At 43.1% G+C, this 20,844-nt stretch overlaps 1 protein-coding gene across 1 annotated transcript in view; it reads right to left on the bottom strand.

Annotated features, from left to right (window-relative positions):
- The window catches only part of MACC1 (MET transcriptional regulator MACC1), a 92,699-nt gene that overhangs the window by 11,478 nt on the left and 60,377 nt on the right, over positions 1-20,844 (bottom strand). Inside the window, exon 2 of the mRNA XM_075315379.1 lies at positions 20,575-20,684. Within this exon, the coding sequence (XP_075171494.1) occupies positions 20,575-20,680 (106 nt within the window). The 5' untranslated portion in view covers positions 20,681-20,684. The remainder of the gene's footprint in view (positions 1-20,574; positions 20,685-20,844) is intronic.

The following is a 20,844-nucleotide window of genomic DNA, read 5'->3' on the forward strand; positions in this document are numbered from 1 at the left end:
GTTAAACAGTGGAGAGCTGCTCTGTCAATCAGCATGACATTGGCAGTCTCCCCACCTCAATGTAGCATAGCGGAAGTTTCAGAATGCCATCAGGAATGATCTATGAACTATGATGGCTCTGTTCCAACAGAGATCTGCCCTGGGCAAAACAGGCAAGTAGTTAGCAACTACCTACCTGCCTGTTAGTTCCTAGACCCAAAATAAAAAAAAAAAAAACAATTCCAGACAACCATTTTTAAGCACAAGGAAGCAAAGATATTTGCAGAGGATTTTCATTCTTCAGTAGAGTTTCTGTGGTATTCTCCTATGATAAAAACCTAAAACATATTGATTGGAGAGATGCATACAAGTGAGTGAGGTACTGTATTTCCAAATCTCCAACCATAGTAAGAGCGAACCAGTCACAATATTTAAACTCCATAATCTTCCACTAATATTTTATACTTAAAAGAAAAAAGTTTATAAACATTCCCCTATATATATTGTCTGCTGTTGGTTTAACTCATATAACAAGTTTTGACATAGCATGCACCTTAATCAAAATAAGAGCCTTGAGGCTTGTGAGACTCACAAAGTGTCACGTGTATCAGTTTGTAAAATGGTTTAATTGAAGCTCTGTAGGCCAGCTGGTACATGTAAGAAAAGGCGAGATATACTGGCAATGTGCTTGTATTGGATGCTGTCACTGTTGACTTGTGATGACATTTTCCAGCCCAAGGGACATCCAGCCAGAAAGGCAAGATTCCCCAGCAGCCAATGTAACTCATCAGAAGAGCAGCATCACCCCCATTATCTTTTAGCGGTAGTTTGCTTTATGCGTTCACCATTCTAAAACCTCTATTAGTGAACACAGCAAAAAATAATTTATATAAATATGTATGCATATATAGTTATGGACAAAAGTATGCGGGAACCTCAATATTTAATTGGATCCTATTGCCACAGATGTATAAATTGTAGCCCTTCGGCATATAATCTGCTATTACTAACATTTGTGAAAGAATGGCTCATTCTAAAGAGCTCTCTGATACCACCGCAATCCTGTAACGGGAAGTCGCCATTGTAACAAGTCAGTTCATGACAAGTCTTCCCTTCTAAATTTTCCACTATGAGTGGGGTCATTAAAAAGTGGAAGACACACCAGCAATTCAGCCCCAAACTGACTGACCATGTAAAGCTACAGAGTGGGGTTGCCTAGGTCCAATGCTCGGCTCTCAACTGCAGACTCCAAACCTCCTCTAGCATTAAAAATTGTGTGACAAGAACTTCATGGCATGGCAATGTCCACGGATGACCAGCTGTATGGAAGCCTTATATCACAAAGCACAATTGAAGTGATGTAAAGCACGCTGACACTAGACTCTTCAAACATGTTCTTTGAAGTAAATTACGCTTCTCTATTGGCATCTGATGGATGAGTCTGTTTGGCAAATGTCAGGAGAATGTATGCATCTCTCCAATCAAATGTCAGGATAATGTTGCCTAACTGTAAAGTTTGTTGGAGTAGGGACAATGTTACAGACTTGAAATTTAAGGCTTGACATTAGTTCCTTAGTTCCAAAGAAAATAAATCTTAATTCTTCATGATAACAGGACTAGTGTTGAGCGGACCCGGATCGGCAAAATCCGGATCCGCACGGTTTGAGCGGCAGATCCGAGTCCGACCCACACGGGATTCCGGGTGCACGATCCGGATTATTATTATTATTTTTTTCTCTCTCTCGTCCCCAGATTCCACTCCACATTGACATATATGGGGCCGAACTCCGGATCGGATCCGGACTTCTTTCTCAACCCGCCGGGTAGCCGCCAGACCAGGATTTTTCACTATCCGCTCAACTCTGAACAGGACATTTTAGACAAATGTAGTTTACAGCTGTAAGGGAACAGTTTGTGGAAGGCTCTTTTCTGTTCCAACATGAAAAAAAAGCCCTCTCACAGTCTCAGATCCCGAAAAATGAAAACATTACGAGTCAAGAAAAATGGTGACAAAAAGATATATTTTTTTCTTAAAAATTTCTGATTTTTTTTTATCAATTACATAAAGAAAAAACTATATATATGTTTGGTATCTATGTACTCGCACTGATCTGGAGAATCGTATTGCCAAGTCAGTTGTATAGTGAACATGGTAAATAAAAAAATAAAAAAAAATGAAATTGCACTATTATTGTAGTAGAATTATTGGTGTCATTCAAAATGACAACTCGTCCTGCAAAAAACAAGCCCTCATACGGCTGTTTTGATAGAAAAATAAAAATGTTATGGCTCTTGGAACAAGAGAAGGTAAAGACGAAAACGGAAAAAAAAAACAGAAAATGGCCATGAAGAGTTTAATAGCTATAGAGTTTAGGTTGGAAAGTCATAAAAGCACCTGTAGGTGCAGTTAATGGCAGTGTAGGGGCAAAAATGATTGTGAGAGTTTTCCTTAAATTTAACATTAATAAAGTACGTAAAGGCATTACTCCTGCAATGGTAATAGACAATTCTATTGGAATTGCATTGCATGCAACATTTAAATGAAAAACAAAACAAAACCTCAAATTTGGGTTAAAAAATGTCTGAATGTCCAGTCACTGATGCCAGGTATTTCAGATTTTCAATCATGGAAGATGTAATTAGTAAATCAAAATTTAAAAGACTTCTGAAAACTTGGCAGTCATCACAACTTTAGTACTTATAGTAATTAAAATTTATTAGGAGACTTAGATTAACTCAAACAGAATACATTTTGCTGTTTAAATGAAAAATGCAAGAATGTGCACTTAAAGGGAACCTGTCACTTCAGATAACGCTATTATTCTGCCATTATAGGTCTCAGTTGTGTGTTTTTATTAAATTTGGCAAAAAGTAAAAAAAAAAAAATACTACTGTTCTGTTACCCATCATTAATTTGCAACTTTTTGTTAAGAAAATCAGAATTTTTTCAATAGGCCCCAAAAGAATGCAACTTTTGAATTGGGTTAAAAAAATACTCCTTTGATTACAGAAGAGTTCCTCCAAAGATTGGAAAAAAACATCTGGAACGCTTGTGGGGGCAATGCCAGTCTCTAGACGTCATTTGCAGGGGCGGCGCTGGTCTTTGGACGTCGCTTGCAGGGGCGGTGCTGGTCTACAGATGTCACTTACGGGGGTGGTGCTGGTCTATAAATGTCACTTGGGGTGCACGCCGAGTATTATTCTTACATGACACACTAGCAACGCATTCTGATGCTAGCTGATCTGTTGGGATATTTCTGTTGATAACAAACAACACTGTAGCACCCTCTGCTTTCTTCTCCTGGGGCCTGTGCATCCCGCACAGGCCTCCTGGGAATGCGCCTAGGGTGCATGCATGCACACCTGATCATATCTTGAAAAGCCAGAGCACAATTTCCTGTAAGTGCCTATCACTACAATGCACTGGGTACTTAAGGCACTCTCCCATTAGGGGAGGTGCCTGAGCAATGTGGTTAGTTAGTGGTCTGTTCCCTAGCTAACTAGCTGTCAAGTCCTAGTCTCCATTGTCTGTGTCCGCCCAGTGTACATTTTCCTATTACTGTTTCCCGGTCCTGTCGCTAACCCCGATGCCTCTACGTCTGGCTGTGCTATATTTCCTCAGCCGTTCTGATGGTCCAAGTCCACACTTGTGACTCTGCCTGTCTGTCCTGGCCTTGCTATCTGCCTCAGCCATCCCAGTGGTCCTTGTATACATTAGACTTTGCCAGTCAGCAACTGTGTCCACCCCTACCCTGGGGATAAGCTGTTACAGTGCCTATCACTGCCCTGGAAGTGGCAACTGGTGTCTGCCTCGTGGCTGGTGCTTAGTCAAGTCCCTCCCACTAAAGGCTAAGCCCGGGTAACCCCTGTGGTCAAGTGGGTCCACTTTTGTTTACCACTTCACCATCACCAGTGGCAAGCGTAACAAGCGCACTGTTATTGTGCACTTCACAATGTGCACATCACTAGCCCAGCCCTTGAAATGAGCATCACTAATGCTACGTCATCTTAGTGATTGCATAGGGGCAGCGACAACATGTACTGGGATTCTTAATCAAGCGTCATCAAAAAATAAGATGTTAAACAGTAAAATAATGCAGTTAGAAAATTTGTAATTCCAGCATATTAGAATAAAATATATTAGTATAAAATAATTTTGGTTATGGAACTAATTAAAAAATAACTTAGGATGTAAATTCAGTTCGATTTCAGACCACTCCTTTAATCATGGTAGTGCACATTCTCGGTCATTGTCGGTCATGCTCGTTTGGGCACTTGATGTGCCATGTTATTACAAATGTGGTGAAATGTTGAGATCTGGAAATAATTATCTACATATTAAATATTCCAGTTTGTCAATGGTTCCTTCTGGTGGAGACCGATATAGGTCAAGTCAGAAATAACTTCCATTTTTTGTTAGCTTTCAAGTTATCAGATTTGTAATCACTGTTCCCTATACGGAGATATACGGAATAATGCTGAAGCTTTTTGGACCGATATCACATTTAGCACTTATACAACGTTAAGATTTTTACTATCCCTGTATCACTTTATGCTCCTAGTTTATCTTAAAGGGTTGTCCATTTCTCAGACAACCCCTTCTCAACTGCCATCTTGCCCCAAATAAGATAACAAGAGCCTATAAGCACTATTGGTGCTGGCAGTGTTCAATGGATGCCAGAGCTGGGACTCCCGTGAGGTTATGCTACCTGAGCAGCCAACCAGCGGCCACTTCACTCTCCCTTTCTTTGGATGTAAATAACATTTGGAGGAGGTCAGTAGCAGCTCTCACTTCTTCCTGGCATTAGTTTAATCTACAGTGGCCGCTTCTCTCTTACTTCCTTATTTTCTGTTGGGCTCACGTGGCATAACAACATCACAGAAGCCCCGATGTAGCTAGAATGGTGCCGGCACCAGAGGCCAGTAGACGCTCTTGTTAGTACATACGGGGGAATATAGCACTTGAGAAGAGGTGGTCTGAAAAGTGGACAACTCCTTTAATATATCCTAATTTTAAAAACATTTTATATGTGGAACTTGTAAAATTTGAAGGGACTTTATTACCTATTTTTGTTTTCAAGTAAAACCAGAATTCTGATATTTTTTTATAATGCTTTTACTGTAGGACACACTGAGCTGTGATGGCATTTGTGTAGTTAGGCAACCTGCAAATATTGTACCATTATTTTCATAATCATTTACTTATTGAATAGTAGAAATGTGCAACTTTCCCCAGTTGTTATGAAAAAAATAGAATAAAAAATATTATGCTGAATTGGTAGTTTTTATTAACATGGCCACATGACATCATTTTAACGGGTTAAAATAAAATAAAGATGTAACAACATAAAATTTAAGTCAAGCAAATTACTCATAGAAGAAGCCACTGATGCCCAACTCTAGTATTGCCCCCTACAAATGATATCTAAATATAGGAGAATTTATATAATATATATGGTTCCAATGTGATCGCAGCCCCAAAAAACAACATTGGTCCGAGTGCGGTCCGATGTTTTGTCTGATTGCACCAATACCAAAAATACTGTCGTGTAAAACTGCCCTTACAGAAAGCCAACCAAATTTAGTACAGTTTTTTTTAACACACTATATGCTAGAAACGTTTATTCTTTTTTTCCTTTTACAGTTCCAAAAATAAAAATTACTAATATAGAAATTGCATAAAAATAAAGCTAAATTACAAAAAATACTATTTGCACATTTATAAACCTATCACTAATTTCTTAAAATAACTGTAGGACATTATTAGCACTTTATATCCTAAGTGCTGAAATTCTTGCTATTTCAAAATAATTAAGAGTCTGTCTTGCCTAAATACCCAACGTGGTGCCAGATATAACAACATAATCTATTAGCTACTAATAAAGTGATGCATAGACACAGACAGTTTCCCATTAAATATATCTATATACCAATATTACATTCATTCTTTATGGTGGCTGGCTCGAAAACTGCTGACAAAAACCTCCTGCTCCAAGTAAATCATTAATTGTACGTTCTTATGCTGAAGAGCAAATATTGTAGAAAGTTACTAAAGTTAATTATTTCTCTGCAAGAATGTTTCAAGATTAGTGATGGTCCCAACTGCTCAATCCTCAATTGAGTATCCCTGGTGCTCAAGCGCCATTCTCGAGTCCTCACCCCAAGTGTTGTGTCTGTTTTTCAGCCACTAACAAGCGGGGATTGCCTGCTAATCATGCTAATGCCATAGCCATGTTGGCTACTGGCATTACTGTGATTGGCCTGCCGCATAGCGTCATCGGGTTTATACATACAAGACCCGATGACGTGACTCTCGGCACACTGTACCCCGGAAACAGGGTAGGAAGAGTTGTTGCAGTAGAGATACGTTAGGATTAGAAGCATATAAGCAGGTATTATAGCCTTAAGGGCACTTTACACACAGCGACATCGCTAGCGATGTTGCTGGTGAAAGCACCCGCCCCCGTCGGTTGTGCGTCATGGGCAAATCGCTGCCCATGGCGCACAACATCGCTAGGAACGGTCACATGTACTTACCTGCCTGGCGACGTCGCTGTGGCCGGCGAACCGCCTCTTTACTAAGGGGGAGGTTCGTGTGGCGTCACAGCGACATCACTAAGTGGCCGCCCAATAGAAGCGGAGATGAGCGGGCGGAACATCCCGCCCACCTACCTTCCTTCCTCATTGCCGGCAGCCGCAGGTACGGTGATGTTCCTCATTCTTGCGGTGTCACACCAGCACACGATGTGTGCTGCCGCAGGAACGATGAACAACCTGCATCCTGCAACAGCAATAATAATTGGAATTTGAACGACGTGTCAACGATCAACAATAAGGTAAGTAATTTTGATCGTTAACAGTCGTTCGTGTGTTTCACACGCAACGACGTCGCTAACGAGGCCGGATGTGCATCACGAATTCTGTGACCCCAACGACATCTCGTTAGCGATGTCGTTGCGTGTAAAGTGGCCTTTACAGTCCTTGCTGCTGGAACCTAAAACCAAAAAACCTTCGTCAGGGCTGCATCTGTTCTATACCCTATTAATAGCACTGTTAGCTGCATTCACTGTATGGAGAGTTGCTGGAGGAGGGATAGGTTTGGATTACAGGCATACAGGCAGGGATTATAGCCTTACAGTTCTTGCTGCTGAACCATAAAACCAAAGCTACATCTACCTAATTTTATATGCAAATGGCATGCGGTAAAGGACGGGGAAGTAGATTTCTCGCTGTCAAATGTCAGCATCAGCTGATGGAAATGAGTGTTCCTTTTGGTCTCATACATCTCTTCCACAGTCCACAACATGATAGCATCTTTCAATTTATTCATTGACAGATTAGTTTTGATATATTTCATTAAACTTGTTCAAAAATGTATTAAGTAGTGATACGGAGTCCCACTCCTTAATAATGGGAAAAAAATGTATTCCGAGATACTCCTCTATGTGTCTTCCAGTGTGTATTGCAGTACCTACTTTTTGGCAGCCCTTGCTCATAATGAAGAGGCTTTACTGGTCTAGGAGTCCCATTGCTTAATAATGTGTTTTTTTGTTTGTTTGTTTTTTTACTGTGAGGCCCTCCTTTACATGTCTTCCAGGGTGTGTTTCAGTCCTAATTTTTGGCAGCCCTTGCACACAGTGCATCGGAGTCCTGCTTCCTTCTCATGTTTGGCAGTTTTTGCATTGTCTGCATAGGCTTTGTGATTTCAGAGTCCCTCCTTCATAAATTAAACAGGATGTGTCTGACCACGTCACACACCACATGCCCAAATAATTGAATTAAATGTTAAAATTACATTTACCAGTGACTAGCGATAGGTGTGTTTCCCCCTCTACTATGTCATCTACTGGAGTCATAGACGATGGGGAAATACAGTGAGAGATGGACAGGATATTAAGAAAAGGTCTTGTTTTTTTGCAAATTAAAAGACTATTTTTACAATACGGGCAAAAGCTCTAATGCACACAATATTTTTTCTTTCCTGACATGGAAAACTGCTGCGTTTTTTGAAAGAAGCAGCATGTCAACTCTCAGTTTTTTTCCAGCATTTTTTTTCAAAATTGAACGCGATGCAAAACTGCAAAAACGCTACATAGCTTATGGGGTGAAGTAGGCGTTTGTTTCTTCTTTTTTTCCCTTGAATACAAGTCATTAAAATTATACAGGAAATAATGTTTCTGAACATTTTTTCCTGTAAAATGCATTTTTTCTTCAATTTTTTTTATGTTTTATTGTTAGTCCATAAAAGTGGTGTAACACTCTGACAACATTGTTCCCAGCAGTGACCTGGGAGTCAGAGATGCGTCCAGACATTTTCCCCATGCTGTTCCCATTCCATTTGAGAGCTGCTTCCATCCATTTCAGAGATTTTCCTGCACGCACCCCCCAGCCCTCTTGTTAGGGTCTTCCAGAAAAATACTTGAGTTTCCCATTGACTTCCATTGCTCATCATGTTCAATTTGAAACTATCATGCAATGTTTAGGTTAGTCTATGTACCGTCAGCTACAATGCAGGATGATCAAATCAGGATTTCACTCTTTAACCCTCTCTCTAACCATAACTTTTTAATTCCTTCACCGACATACGTACAAGGGCTTGTTTTTTAATGGGGGCAGGCTGTAGTTTTGAATGGCACCATTCTTTTTACCTTTCAATATACTAGAAAATAGGAAAAAGATTCAAAGGGTGGTGAAAATGCAAAATCCCGTTCCCCTCCGCAATTCCGCCATGTTTTTTTGGGGGGGGGGGAGGGGGAGAGGGGTTGATCTTATAGTATTTGTTACATGGTCAAAATGTTTTGTCAACACGGTGATCCAGGTCAGTCAGATTACAGCAATACCAAGTGTATATTATAATATTCTAAACAAAAATACACTTTTGATTTTGCACCCATTTTTCATGAGCTGAACTCAAAGATCTAAAACTGTTGCTATATACACAGAATCCCTTTTTCTCTCAAATATTGTTCACAAATTTGTCTAAATCGATGTCAGTGAGCACTTCTCCTTTGCCGAGATAATCCATCCACCTCACAGGTGTGGCATATCAAGAAGTGGATTAGACAGCATGATTATTGCACAGGTGTGCCTTAAGCTGGCCACAATAAAAGGCCACCCTAAAATGTGCAGTTTTACAAAATTGTTAGGGTCCGGGGGGAAGGGTTGGGGCAGAAAACCAGTCAGTATCTGGTGTAATCACCATTTGACAATCTTCCATCTGCCCTCTACAGTGAAAACTGGCAATCATCATTAAAGAGAACACCTCTCCAATGTGCCAGATGCCATTGAATGTGAACATTCCACACCCAAGTCGGTTACAAATATGAACTGCATTCAGGTGAAGACTACGATGAGGACATCAACCGTTCAGATGAGCTCCGCTGAGACGGTTTCTGACTTGTGCATAGATTTTTTTGGTTATGCACCGATTGTTGCAGCAACTGTCCAGTTGGCTGGTCTCAGGCAATCTTGGAGGTTAAGATGCTGCATGGTCCTCGGCTAGTGTGGTTACATGTGGTCTGTGGTTGAGAGGCTAGTGGGATGTACTGACGAATTCTCTGAAAAGATGGATTATCTCGGTAAAGACAAATTTGTGAACAATATTTGAGAGAAAAAGGCATTTTGTGTACATAGAAAAAGTCATAGGTCTTTGAGTTCAGCTCATGAAACATGGGAGCAAACACAAACGTTTTGCATTGATATTTTTGCGCAGTATATATTATACAAAAATTGAGAAAATTGTAAAAAAAAATAATTTTGGTTCTGTCACCATTTTCCAAGACCTGTAACCTTTTCAGTTTTGGTGTAATGGAACTGCATGAGGTCTTGTTGTTTGCATGGTGATCTGGCAAACGACGTGTCCCCTGGACTGTGCGCTGTGAATGCTGCTGTCAGAGATTGACAGCGGTATTTGAGTGATTAACAGCAGAGAACAATAGGGTGATCGTATGTAATATGTTGGATAGGGGTTTAAGCGTACTTGTCATTTCACACTAAACCAGACAAAAACATGTTTTTTTCTACCCCTATCCCATAAAACAAGTTTAAATTGCTTCAGGGGCACAAACTAGTCTAATATGTCCAGAACTGGCCTGATTTTCATGCTTTATAACATGACTAATAATTTGAGTGATTTTTAATTCATGAAGTATACTGTAGCTTATCTTTTTATAGAAAAATGCCTCTCTCCTGACTCATCACTCATTTTTTACTCTCATTTGTCATTTACACTAAAAAAATGCTCAAATCTGTCTTCAGTTCTGTCTTCACTAAGGAATTAGACTACAGGTGCTATTTATAGAAGTCTAAGGGTAGAAGAGGAGGTGTAAAACAGAGAACGAGACACAAAAATAAGTTTCTGCAGCTCCTAGTGACTGATCCTGCAGAAGGTCATTACACAACAAGTATCCTGCCCCCAAAATATGGAGGATACAAGTAATATAAAAACCCCAAAATACGGCTATTCCTCATGTACAAAAACCATCATAAACGTATTTGGAAAACTCACCTAAAAGAGCAGATAATCTTTATAGCGTACCTATCCATGCCCTTTTTATTATAATGAAAATAGTATCTAACCATGCACTAAATATTTCTCTATATAAGTGATTTAAAAATACAATTAATAAAACTGACCACTGAGGTTAAAAGACCGACTTGTAGAATTCCAAAATATTCAGCTGTAACCTATTACCCCCATACCGCGGTATTTTGTGTCAGATAGGAGATCTTGAGTATTATCTCAAGATCTGGGGCATTGAAATGAAAGAGTGCTGCCTTCATCATTAGTACAGCAGTTACCGATCAGTAATATTAATGCAGTAGTTATCAATTGGTTTGAATGATGTTGGCAGTGCTCATTCATTCCAAATAACAAAATCTTGTGATAACGTGAGTGGGACAACCCAGTGTCTGGCCCCTTGTGTGGGCAGTGAATTGTTTTTAATTAGGCCAGATTGTTTCTTAAGTAAACAGAAGTTAGCCATTGGCTCATACAAGACTGATCGGAGCTCTGTTATCTGTAAACATGGATAGCCTCAGCCCTGCTGACTACATACAGTCAGGGCCAGAAATATTTGGACAGTGACACAAGTTTTGTTATTTTAGCTGTTTACAAAAACATGTTCAGAAATACAATTATATATATATAATATGGGCTGAAAGTGCACACTCCCAGCTGCAATATGAGAGTTTTCACATCCAAATCGGAGAAAGGGTTTAGGAATCATAGCTCTGTAATGCATAGCCTCCTCTTTTTCAAGGGACCAAAAGTAATTGGACAAGGGACTCTAAGAACTGCAATTAACTCTGAAGGCGTCTCCCTCGTTAACCTGTAATCAATGAAGTAGTTTAAAGGTCTGGGGTTGATTACAGGTGTGTGGTTTTGCATTTGGAAGCTGTTGCTGTGACCAGACAACATGCGGACTAAGGAACTCTCAATTGAGGTGAAGCAGAACATCCTGAGGCTGAAAAAAAAGAAAAAATCCATCAGAGAGATAGCAGACATGCTTGGAGTAGCAAAATCAACAGTCGGGTACATTCTGAGAAAAAAGGAATTGACTGGTGAGCTTGGGAACTCAAAAAGGCCTGGGCGTCCACGGATGACAACAGTGGTGGATGATCGCCGCATACTTTCTTTGGTGAAGAAGAACCCGTTCACAACATCAACTGAAGTCCAGAACACTCTCAGTGAAGTAGGTGTATCTGTCTCTAAGTCAACTGTAAAGAGAAGACTCCATGAAAGTAAATACAAAGGGTTCACATCTAGATGCAAACCATTCATCAATTCCAAAAATAGACAGGCCAGAGTTAAATTTGCTGAAAAACACCTCATGAAGCCAGCTCAGTTCTGGAAAAGTATTCTATGGACAGATGAGACAAAGATCAACCTGTACCAGAATGATGGGAAGAAAAAACTTTGGAGAAGAAAGGGAACGGCACATGATCCAAGGCACACCACATCCTCTGTAAAACATAGTGGAGGCAACGTGATGGCATGGGCATGCATGGCTTTCAATGGCACTGGGTCACTTGTGTTTATTGATGACATAACAGCAGACAAGAGTAGCCGGATGAATTCTGAAGTGTACCGGGATATACTTTCAGCCCAGATTCAGCCAAATGCCGCAAAGTTGATAGGACGGCGCTTCATAGTACAGATGGACAATGACCCCAAGCATACAGCCAAAGCTACCCAGGAGTTCATGAGTGCAAAAAAGTGGAACATTCTGCAATGGCCAAGTCAATCACCAGATCTTAACCCAATTGAGCATGCATTTCACTTGCTCAAATCCAGACTTAAGACGGAAAGACCCACAAGCAAGACCTGAAGGCTGCGGCTGTAAAGGCCTGGCAAAGCATTAAGAAGGAGGAAACCCAGCGTTTGGTGATGTCCATGGGTTCCAGACTTAAGGCAGTGATTGCCTCCAAAGGATTCGCAACAAAATATTGAAAATAAAAATATTTTGTTTGGGTTTGGTTTTATTTGTCCAATTACTTTTGACCTCCTAAAATGTGGAGTGTTTGTAAAGAAATGTGTACAATTCCTACAATTTCTATCAGATATTTTTGTTCAAACCTTCAAATTAAACGTTACAATCTGCACTTGAATTCTGTTGTAGAGATTTCATTTCAAATCCAATGTGGTGGCATGCAGAGCCCAACTCGCGCGAAAATTGTGTCACTGTCCAAATATTTCTGGACCTAACTGTAGTTCAGAGGGAAATTATGCAGTTGGATTGAACTTGCGACCAACGAGAGAGCAGTCATCTCCACCAATCCGGTAAGAGAACTGAGTGGTATAAAAGAACCTTGCGTCTGTCATCAGAGAGATATTCTACATAACCTCAACTGAGGCGCTACAATTCCAGCTGTGGGGGATCACAGAACTGCTTCAAGATTCCTTATACAGGATTTCAGACCAGTATCCACAGTTCCAGCTGAAGTTCACAAAATTGCTTCACTGCTCAACAGTGAGCCCACAAATTTGCTTAGAGAACCCAGGTTGGGACGATAAATCTTACCAATGTGTGGTTCCCTCACCCTGTGTTGTCTGATTAGTGTTTTGCCCACTGGGAACGAATGCGAGTGTTCAGCTAGATGAGTCCTGGTCCATGCAGTCTTTCTGAAGACAAGTAGGCTAGTGGACGAGAGCACCCACTGACCCTCGTGTTACCCTCGTGAGATTACACTAAGCATCTTAGGATTAGAGTTGAGCGCGGTTCGCGGTTCGAGGTTCTCCAGTTCTAGGCTCGAGTAATTTTGGGGCCTGTTCTAGATCGAACTAGAACTCGAGCTTTTTGAAAAAGTTCGATAGTTCTAGAAACGTTCGAGAACGGTTCTAGCAGCAAAAAACCAGCTAATTCCTAGCTTGGTTTCCGCTGTAATAGTGTAAGTCACTCTGTGAATCACACTATTATGACATTTCAGTGTATAGTGTGCGTGAACAGCGCCTTCAGATCACTGCTGTTTCTATAATGGCGATCGCCATTTTTTTTTTTTTTTCCTTGTCTTCCTTCCCTAAGCGCGCGCGTGTAGTGGGGCGGGCCAGCATGTCAGCCAATCCCAGACACACACACAGCTAAGTGGACTTTTAGCCAGAGAAGCAACGGCATGTGTGATAGGATGTCCATGTCACATGTCCCTGCATTATAAAACCGGACATTTTCCTCCAGGACGCCATTATCTCTTCTGCGTCTTTGGTGTCAGACATCACTGTCGCAGCTCCGTCCTCCTGAGTCCTATCGCCGATACAGCTGTATGCGCTGCATACACAGCGCTGGACAGCATAGGGATAGCACTTTCTAGCAGTCCTTTTAAGGGCTCAAACCGTTAGGGTCAGAGCCATAGGTGACAGGTCCTGAAAACAGCGACAGCGTCTGTGTAGCCAAGGTCAGGGATTTCCTCCCTGCATTTCCCTATTAGGAGGGAATAGAAAGGCAGGCTTCCATTCCTCTACCCAGAGCCCCACAATCCTGCCACTGTACCCTCCTGTCCTCTGCACACTCCAACTCATTATAACTAAGCCATTATACTAGCAAACACTCAGTGTACCTAGTGGCATCCTAAACGTGGCTATTGGACTTTGCTATAGTCCCACTAGTGTAAAGACATTTGCAGAGCACGTCTGCCTGCATTGCACACTCCAACTCATTATAACTAAGCCATTATACTAGCAAACACACAGTGTACCTAGTGGCATCCTAAACGTGGCTATTGGACTGTTGTCTAGTCACACTAGTGCAAAGACATTTGCAGAGCACCTCTGCCTGCATTGCACACTCCAACTCATTATAACTAAGCCATTATACTAGCAAACACTCAGTGTACCTAGTGGCATCCTAAACGTGGCTATTGGACTTTGCTATAGTCCCACTAGTGCAAAGACATTTGCAGAGCACGTCTGCCTGCATTGCACACTCCAACTCATTATAACTAAGCCATTATACTAGCAAACACTCAGTGTACCTAGTGGCATCCTAAACGTGGCTATTGGACTTTGCTATAGTCCCACTAGTGCAAAGACATTTGCAGCACGTCTGCCTGCATTGCACACTCCAACTCATTATAACTAAGCCATTATACTAGCAATTTTTGCTGCCAGTTTAAGGGCCGTAGTTGCATTGTCAGGGATATTTATTCTTTATTATTCTGCTGTTAATAAAGCTAGACCACCACTGCAATCTACACCACCTCTCAATTTTTACTACCACATTGTCAGTCCACAATCTTGTCACAATCAACATGAGTGGCAAAATGACAGATGCTGGTGGAAAGGGGAAGAGGCGTGGTGGAAAAGGCAAAAAAGGTTTTGTCCGTGGGGAAGGTGGCAAAGCTCCATTATCATCTGCTGAAGATAGACCATCTACCAGCAAAAGTAAGATGTCTACTACTTACCGTGGACAATCCGATGTGCTCCCTTTTTTACGGACACGAACAACAGGAACAAAGGTAGATGATGGGCAAAAAAGGAAAATGCTTGAATGGATCTCAAGTGGTCCAACAAGTGCCCTCTCAGCCACTTCAAGTACCGCATCCAAAAAACACCAGTCCTCTGAGTTGTCATCCCAATCAAACTTGATTTCTCCCAGCTCTGAAGTCTCCATCAGCCCTGCACAGTATGGTGGAACTGAGATGGCTGAGTCTGCAGAGCTGTTCAGTCACACTATAGCCTGGGAATCAGAGGTCTGCTCCCAAGCTACAGTGAGTACAGAACAGGAAATGGTCTGCAGTGATGCCCAGAACCTTTGTGACTCTGATTCAGGCCGTGAGGACCAAGTTTCCGAGCATAATGTTGACCCTTTGTCACAAACTGTAACACCTGTGGTTATAGACAATGAGGAACATACTGATGAAGATGAGACTCAGATACCCGATTGGGATGACAACTTAAATATTCGGTCAGGGCAAGAAGAGGCTCGGTCAGAGGGGGAGGGGAGTGCAAACACAACAATTGATGATGAAGTTCTAGATCCCACCTACTGTCAACCCACAGTCAGGCACTCGAGGAGGTCAACAGAGGTGGTGGAGGAGGATGCAACTGAAGACGAAGTTACCTTGCGCCTTCCTGGACAGAGTCGGAGTACTGGTAGCACGTCTACAACTGCATCCTCAGCCACCACTCTGCCTCTGAGCATTATTCGGGGTGGATCATCAGGTCGCATGACCTCTAAGCCTTGCCTAGCCTGGTCCTTTTTTGACATAGAAAAAGATCGCCCAAATTATGTGATCTGTAAAATTTGTCATGGTTCTCTTAGTAGAGGTCAGAACCTCAGCAGTTTGACAACTTCTTCCATGAATCGTCACATGAATAAATATCATATGGCCCGGTGGGAAGCTCACCGTGCTGCAATGCGGCCTAGCGGAGCGAACCATCCACCGCCTGCCCCTTCCAGTGCATCCGCGCGCTCGTCATCTTCTAGGACTGTGGGGACAGCTGTCACACCTGTTTTTCCACCCACAACTTCCACCACTGTAACCGCAACAGGCAGTTTGCTTGGTAGGTCGTCAGTTGTTTTGGAAGGGGAAACAAGTGAGTGTGTACAGCTGTCTCAGACATCGATAGCACCAACTTTGGATGAAGGCAACATCATGTCTCCGCCTGCACTTTCCTCACAAACCTGCATTTTTCCAGGGACACCCTACTCAACACCGTCTACACACAGCAGCCAGATCTCTGTCCCTCAGATGTGGACAAATAAAAGGCCATTTCCTGCGACCCATGACAAAGCTAAGAGGTTGACTCTATCCCTCTGTAAGCTGTTGGCTACCGAAATGCTGCCTTTCCGCCTAGTGGACACACAGGATTTTAGAGACCTTATGTCTGTCGCTGTGCCCCAGTACCAGATGCCTAGTCGCCACTACTTCTCTAAGAAAGGTGTGCCCGCGCTACACCAGCATGTCGCACACAACATCACCGCTTCATTGAGAAACTCTGTGTGTGAACGGGTGCATTTCACCACCGATACTTGGACCAGTAAGCATGGACAGGGACGTTACATGTCGCTGACTGGGCACTGGGTAACTATGGTGATAGATGGTGAAGGGTCTGCTGCACAAGTCTTGCCATCCCCACGACTTGTGTGTCAATCCTCTGTCTGTCCAAGTTCCGCCACTGCTTCTGCATCCTCCACCTCATCTGGGTCCTCCACCTCCGCCCCAAGCCTGCCTGGTCAGGCCACCAGCGTTCTCACTGCGCAGAAGGAATCACGCACCCCTCATTACTATGCTGGCAGCAGAGCGCAACGGCATCAGGCGGTCTTTAGCTTGACATGTCTTGGGAATAAGAGTCACACAGCTGAGGAGTTGTGGTCAGCTCTGCGGTCCGAGTTTAATAAATGGTTGTCTCCACTCAACCTACAGCATGGTAAGGCCATGTGCGACAATGCTGCAAACCTGGGTGCGGCCCTTCGCCTGGGCAAGGTGACACACGTACCTTGTATGGCTCACGTGTTGAACCTTGTCGTGCAGCAATTTTTAACACAGTATCCCGGCCTAGATGGCCTTCTGAACAGGGCACGAAAACTGTCTGCTCACTTCCGCCGTTCAAGCGCCGCAGCTGAGCGACTTGCATCACTCCAGAAGTCTTTCGGCCTGCTGGTTCATCGCCTGAAATGCGATGTGGCGACACGCTGGAATTCAACTCTCCACATGTTACAGCGACTGTGGCAGCACCGCCGTGCCCTGGTGCAATACGTCATGACGTATAGCCTGGGCCAACGAGATGCAGAGGTGGGGCAGATCACCCTGATGGAGTGGTCTCAGATCAAGGACCTATGCACCCTTCTGCACAGTTTCGACATGGCGACGAATATGTTTAGCGCTGACAATGTCATTATCAGCATGACGATTCCAGTCATTTACATGCTGGAACACACGCTAAACACTATTCGTAGTCAGGGGGTGGGACAACAGGAAGGGGATGAACTACAGGAGGATTCATATGCGCAAGACACAACAACATCACCAAGGTCCAGACGTTCATCATCACCAAGGCGCCAGGCATGGGAGCATGGGGGACAGGGATCAACAAGGGCGCATGGTAGCAGGCGAGATGTTGAGGAAGGCGCAGGAGGACATGAAGAAATGGAGGACGAACTGTCCATGGACATGGAAGACTCAGCAGATGAGGGAGACCTTGGTCAAATTTCAGTTGAAAGAGGTTGGGGGGAGATGTCAGAGGAAGAAAGAACGGTTAGCACCTCTATGCCACAAACACAGCGTGGACTTGGTCCGCATGGCTGCGCAAGACACATGAGTGCCTTCTTGTTGCACTACCTCCAACATGACCCTCGTATTGTCAAAATTAGAAGTGATGATGACTACTGGCTTGCCACACTATTAGATCCCCGGTACAAGTCCAAATTTTGTGACATAATTCCAGCCATAGAAAGGGACGCACGTATGCAGGAGTATCAGCAGAAGCTGTTACTCGATCTTAGATCCGCTTTTCCACCAAGCAACCGTGCAGGTGCAGGGAGTGAATCTCCCAGTTGTAACGTGACAAACATGGGACGGTCTCGTCATCTTCAACAGTCTACACGTACCAGTAGGACCGTATCTGGTGCTGGTAACAGCAATTTTATGGAATCTTTTCATAATTTTTTTAGACCCTCCTTTGCAAGGCCACCAGAGACAACAAGTCTGACACATAGTCAACGGCTGGAGAGGATGATACAGGAGTATCTCCAAATGAACATCGATGCCATGACTGTGCAACTGGAGCCTTGCTCCTTTTGGGCTTCAAACCTAGAAAAATGGCCAGAGCTCTCCAGTTACGCCTTGGAGATTTTGTCGTGTCCAGCTGCCAGCGTTGTCTCTGAACGTGTCTTCAGTGCTGCTGGGTGTGTGCTGACAGATAAGCGCACGCGTCTGTCCAGTGACAATGTGGACAGACTGAGGTTCATCAAAATGAACAAGCCATGGATCCAGAAGGAATTTACAACCCCTGTGTCATCCTGGGGAGAGTAAATGCTTGTGGATTTGGAATGTGCTTGATGCAAATCTAGCTGTGAAGTGTACAACTAGGGCACAAGTGCTGCCACTGAATGGGTGGGTGTGTGTGGGGCACAATTTTTGGAAAAAAGGGAGACTCCGCTTGGAGTAACCCTTGCTTACATTGTTTTTAAAAGAAGCCAAGATGAACAGAGCTGGGATCAGGAAAGACTTTGCTACCTACCCTGGTGTCATCCTGGGGACGGTTAATTATGGCGTATTTTGGAATGTGCTTGATGCAAATCTAGCTGTGAAGTGTACAACTAGGGCACAAGTGCTGCCACTGAATGGGTGGGTGTGTGTGGGGCACAATTTTTGGAAAAAAGGGAGACTCCGCTTGGAGTAACCCTTGCTTACATTGTTTTTAAAAGAAGCCAAGATGAACAGAGCTGGGATCAGGAAAGACTTTGCTACCTACCCTGGTGTCATCCTGGGGACGGTTAATTATGGCGTATTTTGGAATGTGCTTGATGCAAATCTAGCTGTGAAGTGTACAACTAGGGCACAAGTGCTGCCACTGAATGGGTGGGTGTGTGTGGGGCACAATTTTTGGAAAAAAGGGAGACTCCGCTTGGAGTAACCCTTGCTTACATTGCTTTTAAAAGAAGCCAAGATGAACAGAGCTGGGATCAGGAAAGACTTTGCTACCTACCCTGGTGTCATCCTGGGGACGGTTAATTATGGCGTATTTTGGAATGTGCTTGATGCAAATCTAGCTGTGAAGTGTACAACTAGGGCACAAGTGCTGCCACTGAATGGGTGGGTGTGTGTGGGGCACAATTTTTGGAAAAAAGGGAGACTCCGCTTGGAGTAACCCTTGCTTACATTGTTTTTAAAAGAAGCCAAGATGAACAGAGCTGGGATCAGGAAAGACTTTGCTACCTACCCTGGTGTCATCCTGGGGACGGTTAATTATGGCGTATTTTGGAATGTGCTTGATGCAAATCTAGCTGTGAAGTGTACAACTAGGGCACAAGTGCTGCCACTGAATGGGTGGGTGTGTGTGGGGCACAATTTTTGGAAAAAAAGGGAGACTCCGCTTGGAATAACCCTTGCTTACATTGTTTTTAAAAGAAGCCAAGATGAACAGAGCTGGGATCAGGAAAGACTTTGCTACCTACGCCGGTGTCATCCTGGGGACGGATAAGAATGGCGTATTTTTGAATGTGCTTGATGCAAATCAAAACATCCTGTTTGCAACTAGGGCCCAAGTGCTGCCACTGATGGGGTGGGTGTCTGTGTGGCCCAATTTTTGGAAAAAAGGGAGACTCTGCTTGGAGTAACCCTTGCTTACATTGTTTTTAAAAGAAGCCAAGATGAACAGAGCTGGGATCAGGAAAGACTTTGCTACCTACCCCAATGTCATCCTGGGGACGGATAAGAATGGCGTATTTTTGAATGTGCTTGATGCAAATCTAGCTGTGAATTGTACAACTGGGGCACAACTGCTGCCACTGAATGGGTGGGTGTGTGTGGGGCCCAATTTTTGGAAAAAAAAGGGAGACTACGCTTGGAGTCACCTTGCGGTGTTTTACATGATTTTAGAAGGGCGTGCCATGCCTATATCTGTGTGTCCTCCTCTTTTTCCTTGTCCAGCTGTTTTGTTTTCGCATGAGTATATGTCCTTGTCACTTTCCCATGTGTTTGTGTTGTGTTGTGAGTCATTTGTCACCTTTTGGACACCTTTGAGGGTGTTTTCTAGGTGGTTTTCTGTGTTTGTGATTGCCTGCCATTGTTTCCTATGCAGTTCGAGTTCGGTTCGTCGAACGTTCGACGAGCCGAACTCGAACGAGACCTCCGTTCGGCGAACCGACCTCGAGCCGAACCGGGACCGGTTCGCTCATCTCTACTTAGGATACGACAACCAAGAATGTCAAACCGGACTCATACTGGGGAGTTGAGTCCTTTAGCAAGTGTTTTTATTTTAATTACTCATACTTAGAACGTGTTTTTTTTTCCTTTTTATTTCCCATAAAGGCAGGGATTTCTATTAAATGAGATCAGAATATCTTAAAGTACAGAGACCACTTAATGTAACCTGATCGGAATAGTGCAACATGAAAGGGGAAAACATAAAGCTAAAATTCAGATATTTATGCTTACCTGGATTATTTGTAGGTGCACTTGGTGAATCAAAGTCAATCAGTGTTCCTTCTGATTTGCTTCTTGAAATGCCGGCAGAGTGAAAAGATTGTTGTCGCCTTGACATTTTCCTGCCAAATAAAATACATAGGACATTCATTAACGTTTGTACTAAGGTAAACCATGTCATAGAAACTTTACTGCACTTCTGACACCATAGGTTCGGTAACTGTGGGCTATGTGTCTCCTATACGCTGAGCAGCTTGTTTTCCAGACATCTGGGACATCAAC

The sequence above is a fragment of the Anomaloglossus baeobatrachus genome, chromosome 6, assembly GCF_048569485.1.
Source record: "Anomaloglossus baeobatrachus isolate aAnoBae1 chromosome 6, aAnoBae1.hap1, whole genome shotgun sequence".
NCBI lineage: Eukaryota > Metazoa > Chordata > Amphibia > Anura > Aromobatidae > Anomaloglossus > Anomaloglossus baeobatrachus.